The sequence below is a fragment of the Embiotoca jacksoni genome, unplaced genomic scaffold, assembly GCF_022577435.1.
Source record: "Embiotoca jacksoni isolate LCO1_2020_lvr unplaced genomic scaffold, fEmbJac1.0.p SCAF_2, whole genome shotgun sequence".
NCBI lineage: Eukaryota > Metazoa > Chordata > Actinopteri > Embiotocidae > Embiotoca > Embiotoca jacksoni.
The window spans coordinates 11,086,042-11,108,565 of NW_027185340.1; the positions used below are offsets into that span (position 1 = coordinate 11,086,042).

The 22,524-nt window shown below is 39.9% G+C and overlaps 1 protein-coding gene across 2 annotated transcripts; it reads left to right on the forward strand.

Moving 5' to 3' along the window:
* The first annotated feature begins 8,858 nt into the window (after positions 1 to 8,858).
* stx19 (syntaxin 19) lies at positions 8,859 to 20,697 on the forward strand. Of its 2 annotated transcripts, none has more exons than XM_069153614.1 (5): positions 8,859 to 8,915; positions 17,155 to 17,463; positions 17,669 to 17,905; positions 18,271 to 18,483; positions 19,547 to 20,697. In XM_069153614.1, the coding sequence occupies exons 2-5, from the start codon at positions 17,185 to 17,187 to the stop codon at positions 19,781 to 19,783; spliced, it is 966 nt and encodes a 321-aa protein (XP_069009715.1). In that variant the 5' UTR covers positions 8,859 to 8,915; positions 17,155 to 17,184; the 3' UTR covers positions 19,784 to 20,697. The 2 variants fall into 2 exon arrangements, with proteins under 2 accessions (XP_069009715.1, XP_069009714.1); XM_069153613.1 differs by lacking the exon at positions 8,859 to 8,915 and adding an exon at positions 14,523 to 14,681.
* The last annotated feature ends 1,827 nt before the right edge of the window (positions 20,698 to 22,524 follow it).

The following is a 22,524-nucleotide window of genomic DNA, read 5'->3' on the forward strand; positions in this document are numbered from 1 at the left end:
CTACCCAGAGTTCATGTAGAGGGCATAACAACTTACCCCGACAACATCAGCAACAACAACACATCAAACTATCAGAGGGCTGCAGCAACACAGACGACACTTTGCTGCCAAATGTAGAGGCGGTATAAACAGCCTTAAGGCGTCAGTTGATGAGCCTTTTTACCTGGGTTAAACGAGACCTGGTACACAACATTTGTTTCTCACCTGCCGCTCTGTTTGAGAACCTGCAGATGTCTGTCTTGGCAAGAAGACAGATGTCTATAGGGTTTGTAAGATACTAAGTGCTGTGAAGTGCTATGGAGTTGCTGTTCTGATAGTTGGGGAGATTCTGATCATTCGCCAAAAGCGTTAATACAAGTGTTATAAAATATTCAAGGCAGGAGCTCGAAGCACAGAAAAAAATAAACTTTGATAAAGTACATTACAGAGATTAGTGGAGATACTGTCTGCATAAACAGCCAAATTTATAGTAAGAAGAAGTGGATGTGGGGGTGGATGAGCTCCCTGGCAGTAGTCCAATGGGACTTATATTCAGGTATTTATAAGCAGTTACAAAAAGGTTATTTCATCTTTTCTTATCCCAATGTGTTTAACTTTTGAAATTATGCCTCTGTGAAGATACACCTGAATATTTCTGTGGACCTGCGCAGAAATTACTGACTGTAGACTACAGAGGCTAGCAGAGGACCAGCCTGCATCTTTCTCAAATCTCAAAGAGGGAATAGTGTGCAGCTGCATGTCAAGCAAGCTGATTGGTTGATACGACTTCCTTTTGAAAACAAGGGCACAAGCGCCTGACCCACTGTTGGTACTTTACAAAGGTTGGAACACAGGGACCAAATATTTACCAAAAAATACAGCAGCTGGGTAGAGTGCTCATCTACCTATCTAGTGTGCTTATTTTTGAGATCGCAGCACTTACCTGAGCGTGATGAAGAGACGTGGAGGGAATCTGTTCTCTTCACTGGCGAGGCACTCCTCTACACTGCCGTTGGGCATCCTGTGTTTATTTGTTGCACCTCCATCTGTGATTTGACTAAAACACAGTCTGTTTCTCTCAAAAGTCATCAGATCCATAAAAGCAACATCTGATCGGTTTAGGCACTACAGGTGAACAGGGTAAATAATTACAACTAATACATATTAGCATAAAATTACCCAGTTGATTACTTATATTATAATTTACATGTATATGCATTTGAAAATGAAATAGCCAAATTATGCATTACCTTAGATATGTGTTAATTTGCATACATTTCCAGAACAAATCTAAATAGGTTTAAAATCCTTGTTTTTTTTTTGTGACAAACATGAGTAGAGAGGGGGGTTCTAAATATTTATTTTTATCACTGCATAAAATCTGAAAATGCTGGGGGGGGTCTAAATTACACTAAGTTTTTTTTTTATAGGAATCAAATTGTAAATGAATCAGGCATTAATGATAGATGAACAAACCTCTCTGTGGGAAACTTCCAGATTGGAATAAAACTGGAAAGTCTTAAGAAAGTTTCTTCTCATACTTTAGAATAAATATCCACCTTAGCAACCCCATATACACAAACCTTCCAATGTTATTAATGTCTATACTATAAAGGTGTTTACAGAGGGTTTATAATGCATTTAATATATGCCAACTTTTTTCATATGGGAGAATAGGGGACCAAATTCTCAAAACTGATCTGTGCATGAAAACAAGTCTCACCATAAATGAAAATATAACCAGATCTGAAACTGAGTAAAAAAAACAACAACAACTTTACAGCATTTTATAGATTACTGTAGATTCAATCCTTTAGTCTGCTGCACATTTAAAACATACCAGAATACCAAGCAGCAACATGAGCAGTGTTTTCCTCAATTCTCTCTAATGCAGCTTTAGTTGATTAAGTTCTACCCTAATTCTTTTTTGGAAAAATTCAAGTTTAAGGACATGAATTTTCATGCGTTGTAACATAATACACTAACTCTGCTATGTTAGCGAACAACAGCATGGCAGAAACACACTCGCCAGAAAACGGAATAGTCTTAAATCGTTGCAGAACAAACAAAAAGTTATTATTGTAATTCATTTAGGTGTAATTTTGTTAAGAAGAAGTATCAAAGCAACTTCTAAAGCATTTTCTGGAAACGCACATATTCTAATTATTTTAAGTGACTTACGATAAAAAACACAAACATATCTCCATGCAAGAATCCTTCATGCAACCATTGTGCACAATACCTACATACCTACAGAAAAACATGTTCGACTTCACCTTCAAAATCATGCCCAAGTTGTCTATCAGGTTCTGTGACATCAACATTTAACATTTAACCTGTTAAATATATTCTCCTCTATCCCAGCAATATGACATATGTGCACTGAGGCATTGCCCTCATTTCAATTATCCAGAGCAGAAAGGCTTTTTAAACATTTTATACATAAGTTGATTATATATTGCAAAATGAGAATTTGATAAAATGGCTTATTTTTCCATGTACCTGGTATGCATGTTTTATTTCTGTGTGAATAGAAGTTCTATCTATGTGAGGGGAGCCGGAAAAATGTGTGTGCCTTAAACTCAAGGATGCGTCTAACACATAATGGAAGAGGCCGAGGAACGCGCAGGTGTGTAATTCTTCTTCTTCATTTTAAAGGTGAATTGCAGGCAGGGGATCCTTATTGCTACCAAATGCTGTGTAATGGAGTCCTCTTATTCTAGATGTGTGTCTGATGTGTGGCCGGATTTGATGACATAGCATTGTAGAAATGCAGCCTACCAAGGACGTATCGCTGATATTGAGAAACAGCATGTGTAGGTCCTTCAACTTCTGGCATGCAAGTGGCCAAAGCCCGCTGGTCTCTAAATGGTTGCTTCAGGTTTTCCACAGCACGCAGATCTCTGCACCGCGCACACCTCCGCTTTCATTGATATAATTTAGGTATTGTTTTTGTTTTTTTTAACTCAAGTGATTAGACAATTTATGACTGTCTCTTTCGTCCCAGCATTAATTCCATGACTTGCTTCTCACTCCGCTCAACACTGGTAGTTAATCAGTGCTGCAGGAGAGTCGAGTTCAATTGGAACTGCAGGATTTCAACCCTCCACATGTAAAAACTGGGTCCATCTTTACAAAACTAACATTGTATATAATAAACCCAAAGCAAATTTAAATTCACTGGCTGGTGGTGTCTTACGGCTGTAAAAGTATTAAATTGAGCGAAGCAGTTGGGCACCAGCACAGCCCTCTGGTGCTGCTTATATCACCTGTCAACTGGCTTTTTACAATTAGAATCGCTATTGAGTTCCTGCATTATTAAAATATTTGGAAGGTAAGACTCACCTTTTTATTTGACACTGGAATCATCTCTCAGTGACAGCCTGGCAATAATCCAGTTCTGCGTGTATCCAGCGGGGAGCAGTGATGCAGCTTTTGTTTGTCACATGTTGTTTGTAAGAACATTTAAACAGGCGTTTGTACGGATCAGCATCCAGACTTGTGCAGGGTGACTTTGTTGTGCACATGCAGGGATTTGTTGGTAGCAGTCAAGCCACGTCTGTGTTGTGCTGTGATCACTGAGTTGTGATATTCCCTGCAAAATAAATCCACGGTCTCTCTCAGTATTGTCTACACCTCTGAGCAGAAAGATTGGAGACTTAAATTACTATGAATGTGTGTCTAACTTTCACTGAGACCCAGTGTTGTTGGACCACAACAGGAAAAGGACACCAATCGGTAGTATGGATCAATTCAGACTGAACCAGTGAATGTCAGGTATGTCCATACTAGAAACAATCTTGATTGGACTCTGGAATGAGCTGTCAGTCAAGCATAATTTGCACTTGCCCACACAATAGTGAAAAGAGGATTTAAAGAACCAAAATAAGGGCAAACCTGTGAGTGGACGACAACCTTCCAGAGACATTAAAGGTGATGGGTACTGAGTTCTCAGAAACTAAGGTGGACAGACTTGAGTCTGTTGTTTTACTAGTCGATCAATGGAAGAGCTCATCAGTGACTTTTTTCTCTTTGAATCTATGAAGAGGAAGTTGTTATGGGTAATTGTAGACTGCAAAAGGTCAGAGAGCCCGTGGTAAGAGCTCTCAAAACTGAATATCTCACAAGCTGGTTAATCCAAACACCATCTGGGAAAAAAAATACAACATGTATAAATGAAGAAAAGTATATAAGCTGTACATACAAGTACTAAAAATGTGCAAAACGTAATATGTAAACAAAAACAGCCACATGATTGTACCCAAACAACCTCAATGTCTCATGTTTACCAGCTCAGACAGGCATCTTGGGCTGCACCATCACAATTAAATGGTTTTCTGATTAAATGCTAACAAATCTAGAGTGATGACATAAAAACTATATTTTAATGTGTTTCATAAATAAATAAAAAAACATCCATCCATCCATTCTTCTTCAGTAAATGCCAACCCTTATCTTTGACCAGTTCAACAGTTTCTGCATGTGCAGAAAAACCCTTCCAGCACACTTGGCCATTACAGTACAAATTGTCAAGAAAGATATACATTGTCTTTCGAAGAAGCCATTTGTAAATCTCTGGCTTTCTAACCAAGTGTCCCCTTACAATAAATAGCAACGCTACCACATGGCCTTGTGGTGGGGGGAGGGGAGTATGCGGTGTAAGCTGGGCTGTGGGTCGGTGCTTGAATGATGCATGCACATATTGCAGACAAGGGTACACGGAGAGGGAGACAGATTTTTCCACCTAAGTGTGTTCTGAGGTGCAAAAGGGGATGTGAAGGCCCTTGGCATCGGCCGGTGCGTCTAACGGACTGGAAACAAGGCTTTATATTCAGCAATTTATGATCTCGATGCAGGAAGGGGAGGGTAAGGCGGAGGAGAGGGGAGGGAGTACCGGGAGAGACCTTGGGAGGTGAAATGAAGGACATCGTCCAAGACAAACTCTCATCAGCAGATGTCGATGAGAGACGCTCGGCTAACAGGAACAAATGGGATTGCTTCGATCTCAATTTGACATGTCATTTTAGAGAGCCGCTTCTCCGATTTGCATTCACTCGTTTTTTTTATCTCTCTCTCTAACATCCATCCACTATGTACATTATGGAGCAACCCTACAAAGTCTCAGTGAAAGGTAACAAGACAGCTGTGACCTTCATCGGGCTATAAAAAACAAAACCTGCTAGGATATTTTGGACAGTCACACAATGAAAGCACACGTTTCTACAAGCTGAGGTATAATTCTGGAAATCCAAATCTTAATCACAAAAAATATCTCTATTTCTTTTCGTGATAACCAGTGTCAAAATATGTAGTGATAGTATGAAAAAATGCATGTGGCTAAATCCCACCCACCCCCCCAACTCTCTCCCTCTCTCCGTTGCCCCTGCTGTCTCCCAGGTTTGCTGTTGGCAGAGTCTCCCTATCTCTCTGGGATGATTATGTTGGCAGGTAGTTATGAGACCAGGTGATTAATCCCCCGGGGAGGGGAAACAACATTAACCTGCCTCTCCGCATTTGCCACCACATCACCTTCGGAAAAACACACCGGTCGAGCGGCCCACAGTATGTTATCCAATAAAGGTTGGATCATAAGCTCTGTGGCATTTTCACCGAAATCCTTGAACTAATTAAAACATTAGCCCTCTACTTCAAGCGAGCTGCCAGGGACAATGAGACTAGCATGACTGAGTGAGTGAAATCTCCCATATTCCCCTAAACTTGTGTATCAATTTGATTGGATTTAATTAAATAAAATCCTTGGATAACTCTGTTCTCTTCACCCTTCCCCCTCATACAGCGCATGACTTGGAGATGCAATTGCCTATAAACCCAAAGTGAACTTTGTCAGGTTTAACTAAGTTTTGCTTTCCCGCTGCAACTCGTTTTTTTGGTCTTGTAGCATTTGAACTGAAAGCAACCTTCTAACTATGAATGATCTCTTCTACTAGTGTAGAGTACAGTATGTTCCCCTTATGGGAATGTCAGACGCTACTGTCGTTATATGTTGCTTTAGCCCAGCTAAATAAGGAAACGGATAGTTAGGAAACATGGTTCAGATCCCGTTGCAGTAATGCGAGATCACTGACCTGCAAAAGGCTGCCAGTGTTCGAGAGGCATCACCAGAGCAGTCTGTGCAAGAAGGTAGAGAATGTTCTCCACAATAAGTATGCCTTCCAGCATCTATAGCACTGAGGTGGTAGACAGGATTGGCCTTTGCAGTGATATGTTCACTGTGAACAAAGCTTGTTTTCACTGGCAGGAATGGTGGGGTTAGTTGTGATGATAAGTCATTTCCAGGCAAAGAGCTTGAACAAAGGGGACAATAAAACTTTCAACAAACACTAAGAAAATACTTTTTTTTTTAGGAAAACAAAAAGATGTGTTACAAACATAATCCTCAGGCCATTTGATCAGTTTCAATGAACAAAATAGGCCATATGGTGGTCAATGCCGATTGGTTAAAAGGTCCTCTAGTAGTTTTGAAATTAACCTGAGATCTCCACCCATTAGGATGCAACAGCTAGAAACAATCCCCAATGGCCAGTGACCAGACCCTGTATATTTATGCAGTGAATTTGAGTCTGGCTTCACCAAGCTAAGTCATTAGTTTGTTCCACACGCCTAATCAAACTTAGTTAGGAGTAGTCACCTTGCATTTACTGTGATGGAAAAATGAATTCACACACCCTTAAAAGCAAAGTGTGATTGCTAGCTTAGGCTTTGATTGAGGTATTTTCATATACAGGCTGTTTTAAATCAACTTAACTACTCTCAACCAACATGTGTACAGTCAAACAAGCAATATCAAGCCTCTCAATCATTTTCAATTGCATGAGTACTCAAGTCTCCATTTAGAGTGGATTGGATATGTGTGTAATCTTTTTTATAAAAACACACCATCTCCGTTTTTATTTTTATGTAATATCATTTGAATTCATGGCTGTCTGTCTTCTACCTGTCTGCCTGTACCTCCGAGCCTTCTGCCAGGGAATCCATCAGTCTTCCTCCCGGTTTGGTGCAGATGGAGCAACATGACAAGGGCACGGGAGCCAATCCATTCCCACCTTGTCATCTGCAGGCATTTCGATCTGCCACAGCACACTTCCATCTCGATTAGGGGTGTCCTGCTGGCGGGAGACAAGCCCATGGATGGTGATGTGCATTTTTGTGTGTGTGTGGTGGGGAAGTGGGGGCATGTGGTCAGAGGCTGAGCCTGTACTTCAATATCTGCCTCTGACTGCTCCCTGTCAACCAATTGTCAAAGCAAACGCTATTGTCACAGGGTGGATCTGAGGAACATTTAGCACAACCATGACAATTATTATCCTCTGGAGATGGGAAATGGCAGCTAACAACAGACAATCTCAGATCTGGCATTTCTGATAATTGAAAAAAACAGTAGGACTTATTTGTTCAAGAAATAAATAAAGTGCACGCTGTTTATAGATTTGACTGACTTGACCTGTTTATCAATAGCAGCTCTCTTTTGATTTAGAGGCATCTCAAATGTGGATTATATGGTGATGATTGACCTGTGACTATTTAATCTCTCTCCCATTGTTCTCATGTTCTTTTCTCTCTTCTGTATGCATGTCACCTTCTGCTAAAGTAACAGCTTACTTCATATTTCGTCCACAAAAGGTTCCATTCTGTTGTCTGTTGTATTTCCTTACAGTAGCTACAGTGTCTAAATGATGGAAGGATGGGGTTGGACATTTGTAGGCCCATCTATCTTGCACAATAATGCAACACAGACCGTAAAGACAATGATCTCTTCTCATTAAAGTTATGAAGCTGTCAATTGTTCACAAGAAGAGAGGACCTAAACGCATGACACCAGAAGCTGGAGGTTTTTGCAGATTACAGGTAAACAGAAATCCCAGGGAGCGGGCAAAAAGGAAAACCTCAGGAACAGCTTGTAAAGCAATCACATCACAAAGCGTAACGAAGACATGTGCCAATCTGATAACTGAAAACGGGTTTAGGCAGAACTAAATACACAGAGTGCTGACGGCGGGTAAAAATACATGTCAATATATTTTTTTCAACTTTTTAATACAGAACGCAGATATTATGAGCAAAAAAAAGCCACTTTCTTTTTTTTGAAGGGTTTTTTTTTTTTCAAGCTTTCGCAACAAGAGTAAACGAGTGAACCAATTAAACTGTGTGGAAGTGCAACGGATGTCACATCATCACTCATGATACTATTGATTATTTTGTGCTCCCAGCCACCCAGTGATAAATGACAAAGGGCACAGAAGATAAAAACACAACGATCTCAAGAACAACGTATAGAGCATCATCGCTTAAAAACTTGGCTATCAGGAGTAGTTTATGTATTTTACTTTTGACCCTGGTGACCACTTCATACGGAGGGTAAAAGTTATTCCAGAAGGGTTGCAATAAACAGATGGCACACGAGTGTCTAGTTTGGGAAAAGACTTGATAAAGTCTAACCTTTAAAACAGGAAAACGTATGCGCTAATTTACTTATTTTGATCAGCACAAAATGGCTACAAGCTTTTTCTATCACAGACAACATCCTGGGCAAATCCTTGTGCACAGACGAGCATGCATACACGTATGTCCATTCAGTCACATTATACACGTTAGAATCACCAGAAGGGAGATCTTCCATCCCTTTGCACACACCTTAAACATGCTTGATTGAGGTTTATTCCAACCACAGCCTGCTGGATGAATGTTTATTTACTGTCACATGTCTGTGTCCCTCGCCCCAACAGGGATCACACAGTTAGCCTCCACTGTCTATTTGTCCTAACAGAATGTGTTTGCTCATCTCTTCAGGTGGACACAAATCTCAACAGTCCATCCCGGATATATCATATCATAGTTTACTGTTGTCCTTCAGAACACACCGGCTGCACTACAGTAATTGCTGTAGGCTGGATTGGAAAGGTCGACGGGGTTTTAAGGTAATCTTTGTAACATTTCATGAAACATATGTGCTTACTGAATGAATGAGTGTTAAATACAAAAAACACCTCCTGATAAGGCAACATATATGAAGGTTTTAAAAGGCGGGGTTAATTATTTATTAAAGATGAATTTACATATGCTTTAAAATTCAGTTACACGCCATGAATAAGAACCTTTTAGATTGCTGGATTGTGGAAAGTCTTCCTCAAGTATGACATTTTTCTTGCCTTTTTAGCGAGCTGTTTAAATAATTAGAGAAACCCCTCCAATGGACTGTTTACACTGCAGGAAAAAAGCTGCAAGACATCTGGAACGAAATTCACATAGAAATGGCTTAAAAAAAAATACATGACAAAGAAAGTGTTATGACGGGGAATTTTCCACAACCTTACACCCGGCAATTTGCTCTAATTAATGGCAAACTGAGCTATCAAGCAAAATGATTTGATAAAAATAAATAATCTTCAACCCTGGTCATACGTGGGTGTACTTTTCACGCAGAGAGGTAGGCAAAATCTGACACTGACACACCCTCTAGTGGGCCGATGGGTGTATCACGTGCTTTGAAACTATAGAGGGCTGCTGTTACTAAATCACAACCCAATATTTCACCATGTTGCATATTGTGGCACATTCATTGAAAATGCCACTCAGCACGACTACGGCTAAAATGGAATGTAGTATTTGTTGTGCTCCATTTTTGTGGCATCAAATTGTTGCAGTTGGACTGTGAATGTTTAAAAGATGTTCTTCACGGACAACACTGACAGTATTGTATTTCAAAATCCGCCCAAGGTTAATTTTGGCCTCACAGTTGTGAAGCTGATTGTGACTGAATCCGGAGATGTCTTCAGGTAGAAAAAAAAAAAAAAAAAAAAAAAAAAAAAAAAAATAGCCTCAGGCTTAAGGTGTTAATGTGACAACATGTACTCTACAAATTGGCACCAGTGTTGGTGGGGTTGCTATTGTAACACCTATACAATTTCTTTGTCCTTGCTTTGGTCAGGAAGAAGTATTGGGGGGTAAAAAAAAATAAAATAGGAACAACATCAGTCTAGTTCATTGAAAGAAAACATGCCAACAGTAAAACTTTTTAAAAAAAGAAAGTAAAACTGGGTTAGTTGCCATTCTGTGGTCCTCATGACATCTGGGTTCATCTCCTTCCAGTGCTTCTCACAGAGCTCCCTCCTCTTTTTTCAACACAGTCCAGAGGAGGATATAACTGCCTCATGACACTAGAGGGTGGAATGCCCCATGTTTGAAGTAATAGCTTAAACAGAGGAGGAGAGTCCAAAGCTACACAGCTTTGTGTGGAGCAACAGAGTTCTGCCTCTCTCAGGAGAGCTCAGAATCCTGCTGCTTTATATTTCAGCCATTTAACAAAAGTAGGGGCTGATTGAAGTGTGGGTTACACGGGGATACAATTAATTAGTGGCAGGGATTGTCAGCAGCACTTAGTCTCCCAAGGAAAAAGTCCATTTTAAAACGTGATGAAACTACTTTTTGAGTTTGCAATCTGAGACATATTTCTAGTATTTTTTTCCCCATTAAAGCCTCCTCAGCAGGGACACGGGCTAGAAGGCACATATGAAGACAGCTCGATCTAGATGACAGAGTGTGCTGGTGACCAGCAGCTTGTTATGGCCTCTGCCACACATATCCACCTTTATACCAACATTGGAGACAAACTTGAAGAAACATTAGGTTTCTCTTTACACACATTTGTACTGTTGGTCTGACGTCGACCCAATTTACACAGTTCGCTACCATTTCCTGAGGGGAGCAGGACTTTGTTGACGATCCAGCAGAGTGGAGATTGCTTGTTTTAATGTTATTTCATTATTCCTTGTATCTTCAGTATATGGCTGACCCTGTGAGATTAAGCAGATACAGTCTGGATAAAAAAAAAAAAAAAAAAAAGGGAACATTTTGAAGGGAACTATTGCAGGGTTAGCAATTAAAGTCTATGCTGCTGAACTGTAAATTAAAACCTAAATGACCCAGGGCACAATATCATGCAGTTCCCAAAGCGAACATTTAATATCCAGATCGCTGATTGCCTCATTTTAGTGGGCAAAGCCACCGACCCCAGTATCAATCTTTCCGATTGGCTTAATGACAATGGCTTTGACCTCATTATCCTTGCCCCTCTGACCATCTCTCTCCCCTCGCTCATTTATCTCCCCTTTCTCCTTCCTTCTCTCTCCCGGTGTATGACCCATATATCAGGCTGATGCTGGTCTTTCCTTAAAAGTCGGATATTGCCCTGTCATGTCATCCTTATATGATATGATGGAGGTTCCTCTGTGGCTGCGGTAATTTGAGTTTACACCGTGGTTCAGTCTCACAGTTCTGCTTGCAAACCAGATGCATGTATTGATAATCACGCATTTGATCTCAGAAATTCAATTTGAAGGATTATCTTAAGGAGTGTCACAGCAATGTACTCAGCCCTAAATGTATCATTATGGCTGTCAGTGAAAAACTTTAGTGGTCGATGGTGATATAACAGCTGTGTTCAGTTGCTTTCCACTTACAAGGAAGGGGACAACAAGTTTTTATGTGTATTTTTATCTGGTTGGTTTGATGGTTAATACATACTGTACATACTGCTGAGTTAACTTTAAGTTTACAGTATCTCTATGCGAGTATCAGTATTGGCCCACAGTGCCATATCAGTTTCATCTCTTCCTTCCGTTATGCTTCCCTCAGGGAGAAAACACTGCATATTTTCTCTGGCAATGTTTAAATATCACTTTCAAGGTTATGACTGAGAGCCTGTTTGGGAGTTGTTGTCTTTCCTCCCCCTCTCTCTCTCTTTTTCTCTCTCTCTCTCTCCCTGGACTCTACAGTGAAGAATATCAAAGCACTGCTTCTGACATCCCTTCAATTACAGAAATACCCAGAGAGCTCTCCAACAGCTATATTGTGAGACTTGATACAGCGACCAAGACAGCCTGACACACTCTTTCATATTAAGTGTATTCGAGATATTGCATTTTAACACTTTTCAGATCACTTCTTTTACACTAACTTCCTTAAACTTCTGCCTGTTTATGTTTATGTTGATGCACTGTCTGTTCTTTGTACTCGCTGCTGTCTTTCCTTCTCCCCTGTAAATCAGTCATTTCTATTCAGCTGGCCTCACTTGTTTCTGCTCTCTCTAGCAGCACAGTCGCACTCTGCACAACAGTAGAAATGATATCGCTTTGGAAATAGCTATTTTATTCTTTGGGACAGCAGATTTTGTGTAACATGTTTTAATCCCTCTCTGGAACATCTCTTTTTTTTTCCGAGCACGATGAAAGCAACAAGTCTGATAAGCCGATACTTTCGATGCTATGCGTATGCACTGTGCATGCTCTACAGTCCGAAATACGGATTTATTGAGCTACTTGTATGCAGTGGAAATAACTGTTCAAACAATATAATAATATTACGACCACAAATGTTTGGAATTGCCTACTTAAACATGCTGTATAGTGGCAGTATGAGTATTTGGCGTTAAATTTGTCGGGTGGCTTGAATATAAGCAACATTACCTCTCCTTTTAACCCAGTTTTGGTGTTCACCAACATGCAAAGGAGGTACTTGGCTCTTAAAGGGTTAAAATGCTGTTTATCAGAGAATTCTTCTGTTGTGATAAAAAAAACAGCTACCTACCGCTGAAACAATTAACCCAAACAGAGAGTTGGAAGACACTTAGACACAATGCAAAAAAGCTGCAGGAAATTATGCTGTATAGGTCAGTAATTCACCTTAATAGCCACTTTCACATTTCAAAGTCATTTGATCCATTTTAAACATACAACTTGAATTAATTAAAGTAAAAAATAATTTTTGAATCAACCCCATGAGTCAGATCCACTCCAGAATTGAATGGGTCCTTCCTTGACCAAAGTTACACACATCCACCAAGCATCATGAGAATTGGGAGAATAGTTTTTCCTGTAATCCTTTTTACAGACAAACAAAGAAACCAACCGAATCAAAAAAAAAAAATCCTCATTGGTGAAGGTTACTTTCAGTGAGTGCAGATTTAATTTCATTTGGTTCTTTGACTTGGTAAAGTCAGCTTCTTCCACCTATTTTGTTTTCTTTTGCATGAAGACATTGAGCCTGTCAGGTAGTTGCAATAATTAAGATACGATGAGATAAGATCAACTTTGCCCAAAGGTTTAGGAGAGTTGGGATAAAGATACAGAGAGTGTGTGTGTGTGTGTGTGTGTGTATAGAGTAATCAGAGATGAAGAGAAGAGATTCGAGGAAAAATAAAAGATGATTGATCATCGAGAGCCTCAGGCTCATACTCATACTGAATTTCACCACCGTGGGATTAATAAAGTCCAAGTCTACAGCTAGCTGACTGGAGGTGAATTCTGACACTCAGAAAACCAGCTCTGCTTTGTCGCCATAATATTTTGCCATCAGGGAGAGATGACTCAGAGTTAACACACCGCTGCAGCATTATTACAGACATGGAGGAGCATCTGTTACAACGGAGATGCAACTTTAATTTGCAGAGTCATCATATGGTTAATGTCCTTTTAATTTTTGTTATTAAAGAAACACCACCATCCAATTGAAATGAATTGTTGCTCGTGACATTGCTGTTGTTGGGAGGATTGTGCCTGTTCTGGGGATATTAAAACTTTAAAGTAATAACAGGATTAAAAAAAAAAAAAAAAAAATCCTCTTTTAGTTGAAAAGAAGACTCTTGGGCCAAAGAACATTTTTAAGCCATCCTTGCATTTAAGTCAAAAACACTTTGGAGAAAAACGTGAAACATAAGTCCCAGGTATATGTTCAAGAATCATTAAATAATTGACACTACCTGAAGTTTATCCTCCCGTTCATCACTGACCACCACTTTAACAACACGGTCGCTAAAGCTCCGAAAAAAACTGACGTTAAATCTGCAACCGGCCTCCAAAGTTTCTCGCAACAAAGATTGAACTCTTGCTCCCGCCAAAGTCTTCACATCCTCAGAACTTGTCTCTCCTCTCTTTCTCTCTGCCGCCGCACTTCAAACAGCTTTTCACAGCGTGTTATGCTGCATAGCACAGAGTGACTGCGTCCCTTCCCGTGTTGAAAGGGCTCCTGGGTTTTAGGGAGCTTGTCAGTAGAAATCTGTCAAAAGTACTCAGCAGAGTTACTGGGGCCTAATACCCACAGACCGAGGGGGCTTACCCCAGGAACCCAGACACTTCACATAGAAATTAACTTTGCGGATCAGAAACCCAACGCCCCGGTTGACACCCTAACCACAGCCCCCATTGTTTGGCCCTTGCAGTGTACACAATGCACTTCTATTTGCTCTGCTCTATTTTTCTGTCCAGGAATCAGCCCGAGCTTAGGGTTTATGAGTTCACTGTGCTCAGCATGCTGTGTGTCCCTCCTCATTTACTTAATCACGTCACTTCTCATTTCTTTATATAAGCAAGTAGGCCTCCAGTCGGCTCCTTTCTTATTGGTCCTGTCTAGGTCCTTCTCTGGAGGGGGAGGTGCTTGAAACTGACTCGACCAGACTTCCTCAAAACTTTCCCTGCTTGTGAGTGTAACTGTCCTGATTACCAGCTGGTGCCATAACTGTTGCAGAGCATTCAAATTTGTAACGCACAGCTGATGAGCCTCAAGCTGAATGTCGTGAGATCTGAAAGTGATCGAAAAATATCCAAGAATATGTTTGTCTGGGACTACCTTCCTGGTCTGAATGGGAATCCTTAGCAGACAGCCCCTGATGGAGTACGAACAACATTAAGGTAAAATCATCTTTTTAGACTTGAGTGTTTGTTACAACCTCAGACTGTAAATGCTTGTAAAAGTAAGCTGTGATTTCAAATTGTAGGACAAGTAGGTAGGAATAAATTCTACACGAACGTATCCTTTATCTCTTTGGTAGTGCTGTTTATGTTGTTTGTCGTTTCATTTATTAATACAACCCCAGTGTGAGAAGTTGGGAATAAAGTAGGACAACTTGCCTAACAATTCACAACTTTTTGGAATATTTGAAGTAATTGTTTTTTGTGAAGTTACAGACCAGCAAGTTGTTTCACCTACGATAAAATACCCTCCTCCTTTTCCACCTGCATTGAAATAAGGGAATGTCAACAGAAGATTTCCTTAAGAAACACAGACAAAGAAGCAGATAGATGGCGGGAAGAAAATATTTGCTTGTTTTGAGGAACAAAACGCTCCATCACAGTGAGAGGCTGCACTTCTTGAACCATGCTCCACTTTCTTCCAGGATTTTAGGCTAAACACAGGAGAATGTGCTCCCAAATCCTATGAGCAATGTTTTTAATCGGCTCTTCTGTGTCAGGCTGGTATGGAGAGAGAAAGAGAGGAAAAGAGGGATAACCCAATAGACACTTTTACATTTCTTGAGAAGTTTGCAATAGTCACAACACGCGCACACACACACACAACCTAGGTTGTTTCCTGTTTGAAATCTATCCAGAAATGGGATAGTCTGGATTTGAAATGCTCCATTTCTCATCAGCCAAACACTCTGTTCCCCCCACACAATCATGTGCTTGCAAAAGATTATGTTACGGCCTCTAAAACCCAAATCCTTGAGTTGCTAAGGCAGTTTTGGTATGCCAGTTAGAATGCATAAAATAGTGTGTGGTTGAATGCCTTTCACTTGTCAAGGGAATTCAGGAAAATCTGATTTTGTATCTCGTGTTTTCAATCATTAACATCACACTTGTTTTTTTCTGTTTTGGGAGAAATCAGCATGCTCAGGCTAAAATGTTGAAAATGTGTTCAGTACTTTCAGTGATTGTGAAGATTGTATTTAATTTCCACTCCAAACCATCAGATCTGACAAATCGTGTGGGTGCTTCCTTTTATGTAGTTTGAGTAAATGTGTTTATCAAGGTCATTTTTTCAAACACTCATCACTTTTTAAGATGTGATAACCTGGTTGACAACCTGCTTCTCTTGTTTTTGTTGAGTGTGCCGTTGAACACAAGCAACCGAGTTCTCACAGGAAAATGAACTCGAGTCAATTTGACTGATGTCGCAGATAAACTTTCTGCTTGTTTTTCTCCATGTTGTTTTTCATACAGCTAAAAATACTTAGTGTTTAGCTAAATCCAGATATGACTTATCAGTTATGCGCTTATTAGGAGAGATGGAGTTAAGAACATTTATAAAAATTTTAAAAAAAAAGTAAAAGATCAGGCATTGATTGGCTCTGGGTACACTAGAGCACTCAGTTAGAACTGCAGGCGCATGTTTGACCTCCAGGTATTTTGTAAAGAAACCGGGGAGGGATCCGGGTGGACACGGTGTTCAGAGACAGTGACGGTCTTAAAGGGTGAAGCTTTACATGCTGTATGAAGAGGCCTACATCCATTTGTGTCTCCTTGAACTTGAATCAATTTACTAAGAACTTCACTGCTAACTTTAAATTTACATTTAATAAATCAATCATGTTGTTAATGTTTGTATCTGTGAAATGGTTTCTGATAAAACATTTTTTTCCCCCTGACAATAGAACTAAAACATTATTAAACATTTTTGTAATTGTGTTAGTTTGGCACTCTGCAGGGAAATTTGTGTCAGTGTCACGTTTTGCTTTGCCTTGCCTTGCCTTGCCGTGAAAAGTTCACACATGTATGACCAGTCTAAAAAGGGAGGTCATGTGTCAAAGGTCATGTGACGAAGTACAAAGCGTGATAAAGTCAGACGGGAGATGAGGTCAGGTGTGGCTGAATGGAACAAACACAGGACTTTCACTTGGATGATCCAGTTTCAAATCTGTGAGAAAACAAAAGTCAACATGGATAAAGCAAACAAGTTTCTCACGTAATGTAACATGTTTAACTGATGTAACATATGTTAAGTAACTTACGTCGCTCCCTTAAGATTACTTCCATAAGATGACTTATTTCAACCCTGACCATGATCTTTTACTAACCCTAACCAAGTAGTTTTTGTAACTGGCCAAATTGCGAACACGTCACATTTAACACAAACTATGATCTTTTCCGAAACCTTAGCGAGTGGCTTTTGGTGCCTGAACCCAAGACACATTCCTTTTTATGGCTAGGCGAGGCAAACAGTGACACACACAAGGTATTGTCTGGTAGAGGGACAGGTGTATTACAAGCTTTGAAATAAAATCATATTCTTTGTTTTACTTTTTTCATTTGTTTTCTTTTTTGTATTATCTCCTGAATGAGCCCAGTGTGCCAAAGGGATTCATTGAAGTTATTTATTTTTCAGCATTCTCCCATCAGCGTTGGCAAGAGCTATATGTACCATAATAACTTTGTATCCCGAGGAGAGGGCTTGTCCACAATGAGAGACCGATTGGAGGAGATGCGGCAGCGGACCCAAGAGTTCTCTGAGGTTGCCATTGGGAATATCAATCCTTCCTCAGAGGAGGGTGGTGATGGTGGTGACGGTGATGACTCTGTGGCCGTCGGGGCAATAACACCACAGGCTGTAGTGTTCGAGGAGGAGCCAGTCCTTGACAATTTCCTGTCAGAGGCTCGGCAGATCCGAGATGATATCACAGTGCTGGAAACAGAGGTAAAAATGAATGAATTAAGTTGTTTTGTCTTAATTCTTATTTTTCTTGTCTATCTCTTTTTTTACATTATGATAAAATTCTGAACGAGGGTGCTCGATGATAACGATTTTGGGATCGTGCCCTTCATTCAGGTTAAAGTTTCTTCTTGTCATTTAGTCACGGGTAATACTAAACAAAGGTTTGTCTAATTTGAACAACAAACAGGTGCTAAAGTTCACTCAGCAGCAAAAGAGCCTGGTGGCGACCATGCGTCGCTTCAGCGTGATGAAGAAAGAGAGCAGCATAACACGAGACATCAAGCTCCAGGCCGAGAGTCTCCACCGTCGTTTAGATGCCCTTTCAAAACAGGCCCAAAGAACTGAGGAGCAGCAGGGACCCACTGCTGTTACAACAAGAATACAACGCTCCCAGCATGCAGCACTGTTCTGCAAATTCCAGCAGGTTGGGATTCTATTACGTAGCTTTGGCGACATGAAACAACTTTTTTTTTAAATTTTTCTGTAAATTGGATCAAAGGACCAAAATATCGAAAATAATTTGTACATTTTTATTTCAAAATCTCATGAGTCAAATGATAGAGATGCTGCACCCAGAAAGTTTGATTACATATGACTGTCTTTCTATGTTCAGTTAAAAAGATCTACAACAAATGTCTTGAGCATAGTGTGAAAAGGGTCAAGGGAACAAACATCAATTATTATTTATGAAAAAAAAAAAAAAAAAATACATGACTCAATTCCCGTCTTGTTCCTTCTTTCCCCTCTCCCTCCTTTTTCATTCTCCCTTTTTGTTATAATTATGTCCAGGTAATGCGCCACTATAATGAAGGTCTGCTGACCAAGCAGGAGCGCTGTAAGCACTTTATTATCCGGCAGCTGGAGGTATCTGGGAGGGATGTGACAGAGGAGGAGGCGAATGAGATGGTCGCCACAGGAAAATGGGAGGTCTTCAATGAGAACCTGCTGAATGATGTCAGAATCACACGGTCACAGCTATCTGAGATCGAACAGCGACACAAGGTGAGGGCAGGACAAACAAGTGACTAAAAAAGTCGCTTCTTCGTATCCTCAAACACAACCCACAGCAGTGTCTCCTAAACTAGCGTCCCTGTTTAGGGAGAAAAACCACTTAGTTTGAGTCGAGTGAAGAAAAAGTTTTGGGTTCAAATGATGACTTAAACTGTATGTTAATACTTTAACTTATGCAACCCTCGTCGCATGGCAACAGCAAACAAAGTTTTTAAAAAAAGTGTCCCGTCTCATGGTTGGAAATGAAAAGCAGGTAACGTTTTTCTGCTCCAAAATACGCTGTTGTATTCAACCATCCACCACAACTCAGCTGCTCCTAATGAGGATAAATTCAGATTATACAACTTTTTATAACTTCATCTGAACTGCAGGGCACCAGATTATTGTTGTACTTTATATAACACTAGAGGTCGCTTAATTTTAAAATGTAGTTGTCAGTCATAATGAGGTGCTTGCACTAAAACGACTAAGGTTGTTTTTTTGGAGGACAGTGTGTACGATTAAATATTTAATCCATAAATTATCCCTGCAGTCATTGCCTTAAATTGTCAGATAGTATAAGTGCTTGAGAAACATTAGAATCTCTCCTGTCACTGCCATCTATCACCACAACGTGCCATTTTAAAGATGTCTCGAAGACTATTGTATTGCACTTACTCAAAAGAGATAAAGGAAAGGAAATATATTTACGTGGAAACTGAATCCATTTATAACTACAGAAGGCACCTGTGTCTTTAAAAAGTATCTTGTAAATGATGGATTCCCTCTTGCAGATTTCAAACTGAGCGGCACTGGTTCTTATTCAAAGCATCTAGGAGAGACTTGTGTTAACCTGGGACATCTGGACATGAACTCCTTGAGAGGAAAAACGAGCAGTGTCCTAAGGAACAACTTCACAGACACCCTTGAATACAAAGACATTAGCATATGAACCAGTGTATAAAAGTCAGATGATGACCACACTAAGGTCATGTTTTATCTGAGTAACCCCTCCATCATCTGACTAATGTCCATCATATCTAGAGTATTAATCCAACTTCCTGTCCACTCACAGGAGCTGTTGAGCCTGGAGAACAATATGAAGGAGCTCAAGGACCTCTTCATCGACATTTTCATGCTGGTGGAGGAACAAGGGGCCTACATTGAACACATCCAAACCAATGTGGAGAGGACACAGGATTACGTGGTTGCCTCTAAGGAGAAGTTCAAGATGGCCGCCAGGTATAAGAAGAATAACCCGCTTCGTCAGCTGTGCTGCTGCTGCTGCCCTCCCTGGAGATGCTGCTTATAAAACTGAATTTTTGCTTGGATGTATATTTGAGGTTTTATTTCAAAAGTCTTATTTAACCGGTTGGAAGTAAGCAACGCTGGATTCAGATACCATTAAAGTGAAGGTAATGATTCTGCAGTTTTGGCTGTAGAACAAAGCAACGGTGAAGACGGATTCAGCAGAGCATAGAAAACAATTAGGGGGAAGGGCCAGAATTGGTATGGGAGGCACTTGTTTCTTTCAAGGGGATGTGAAGCGACTGCTATTGGAAGAGACAGTTCAGTGAGTGCGACTCACCAACACCGTTGCTTATTGGAGACCTTCACTGTCATCTGACAGAGGTCACAAACAAGGGGAGGCCACTGACACTGCTGGATCAGCAACATTGATATTTCAGTTTTTTTTCTCCAAAAGAGCCTCTCATCTTTTGATTTTTCTGCCAGAGGAGCTCCAGTTAATGAGGGCATTTTCTTTAATACAGTGCATGCACCAAGATTTATTTTCTTTTGAGCACAAACTCAAATTTAAAATAGTGGTGAAAGATGTACTTTCAGAGAGATATTACATATTCATTTCATTTTGAGTCCACGTGCTGAAGGAAAAAAAAAAGACAGGTTGTTTTACAATTAGTCATTAGTCTCATTTGCGTTTCAAAGTGTGATCATTTTCAATGAAAAGAATGTTATTAATTTATGCAGTTTTCAAAGAGGCATGTATTCAAATGTAACTTTGAATAACGAGCCTTGATCGAAATATTTCTGTCATGATGACAAAACTGCAGGAAATCATTGAGGTCATTTCTTCAAAAATAAGATGGGAAGATTACATTTCAAGAAATATTAAAATTATCTCTCTGTTTTGCATTTTTGTGTGCAGTATCAGTTCATATGTCTGTTGGAATTGTTACATTGTTCAGATTAAAAATACAAATTATGTATTATTATCATTTCTATTATTATATTACACACAAACAAAAAAAAGGAGCAGTGGCTTCAGAGAAAGTACGAGCACTACAGACTGGGAATATGGTGTCTAACTGATAAACAGAAGCAGCAGACTCACACCTGCTGACAGGTAATCATCTCCTGTTTCTGTTTACTGACAACATTAACATATTATCCCTGATTGGGTAATGGCAAAGGAAATAGTACGAAATTATGTTAGTAAGTAACTGATTCAATGTTGAGCCCACTTGCTTGAATCACTTAAACTGTCCTCTGATCAGCAGTGACTGTGATGTCCCACCATGAGTCAGTGACCTGTGGTGTCTGGTGTCCGGGACAAAATACAGGGGAACTGGGTGTGTCATGAGCCTGGCTGGAAAATCAGGTTTAACCACTATTCCAGGATATCCAGACAGATTATCCATGGTCCTGTAGGGAAAAGCGTGCAAACATAGCAGTTGACTTCTTGTATATAATAAGAGGGCCTGCCTTGGTTAAATAGCTTAAATAAACAACTCTTCAGTTTATAAAAACATAAAAAGCATATTTACATTTTAACTATAGCTTTATATTAACAGTAGAATGTATTGGACTTCTTAAAAAGTAGGAGAAAAAAAAAGATCTTTTATCAGTCATTTTAGTCAGCTTCAAGTGTTTTCACAACTAATGTGGTGCCTCATGTGAAGACACACTACCTGTCAGTGTGGTGCATTATTTACCTGAACTATTCTTACACTGCTCCCTCAGGTTTAGCAGCGGTATGATGTGAGGGGAGGTGTTTCTGACTTCTATCTATCTGCCTAGAAAAGTCTTTTAGAGAATCTGATCTCGTGTGATGTACATTAGTCTCTTTAAGATTAGAAGCACATTTCGATACCAGGATGTAAATATAAATAAATAAACAATATCTTAATTTTTACCCGATTATATAACAATACACTGTAGTGTATAGTTGATCCCACTTCCCTGACAGTGAGGAAAAATGAAGCGCCGCTGCAAATTGCAGGGTTCCTGAACAGCAACAATGCCATCCAGTGTTCACTGAGATAATTACCAGTTAAAAATGGGTTATCACTTGATAGTGAAGGGCATGCAGTATAAGCACATAACTATGTGGTTATGCAATGGTCTGAAAACAGAAAAAAATCAGCAGGAATTTTACCCCCCCAGAAGTTATTGGAATGGAAATATACAGTAGATAACCTTGTGGTGTTGTTTGTATTGATAAGCTATTATAAGCAGCTCATACAGATCAACAGTACCGGCCTGTTTAAGAATATTTTCAGTCACTGTCCACAGAAACATATTATTACTATATATACTTATTTTCAAATATCTACGTGGCCATCTAGTCATCTGGCATCAATGATTTTGAAACGGGTCAAATATTTCTTTCTTGAAAGTACCATACATGCCTGTATGGTGCCACAGGCAAAAGTATTATAGACCGAGTCATAACACTGAAATATGCAGCATTATCATGCCTGAAGAAAATTTGGAACAAATGGAAATGGAAAATCTGGAAGATGTCATTTTTCCAAACACACCAACAGCCGAGCAGCGGGGATCAAGGAGTGTCTGCAGGGCTCAAAAGAAGCCGTCTGTGAGAACAGCTGGTCATGGGAGAACCGTGGTCAGCTCAGAAACCTCTGGCAGCCCAAACAAACTGAACAGCTTTTACCGAAAGCAGTTTCTCTGTCTTCCAGCAACTTCACAATAAAAAGGCTGCACATTCTGCGACCTTTACCCCGAACAAAAGAAGTTTGTGATTTTTGAAAGGTTCCATTGTAGAACTTCTTCCTTACCCCCATCACTGAA

Bases quoted from the DNA above. Each gene is read 5' to 3' on its own strand.
- stx19 (XM_069153614.1), top strand. From the start codon at position 17,185: ATGTACCATAATAACTTTGTATCCCGAGGAGAGGGCTTGTCCACAATG. The intron at 17,906-18,270 runs GTTGGGATTCTA...AATTATGTCCAG, and splicing joins TGTTCTGCAAATTCCAGCAG to GTAATGCGCCACTATAATGA. The intron at 18,484-19,546 runs GTGAGGGCAGGA...GTCCACTCACAG, and splicing joins AGATCGAACAGCGACACAAG to GAGCTGTTGAGCCTGGAGAA.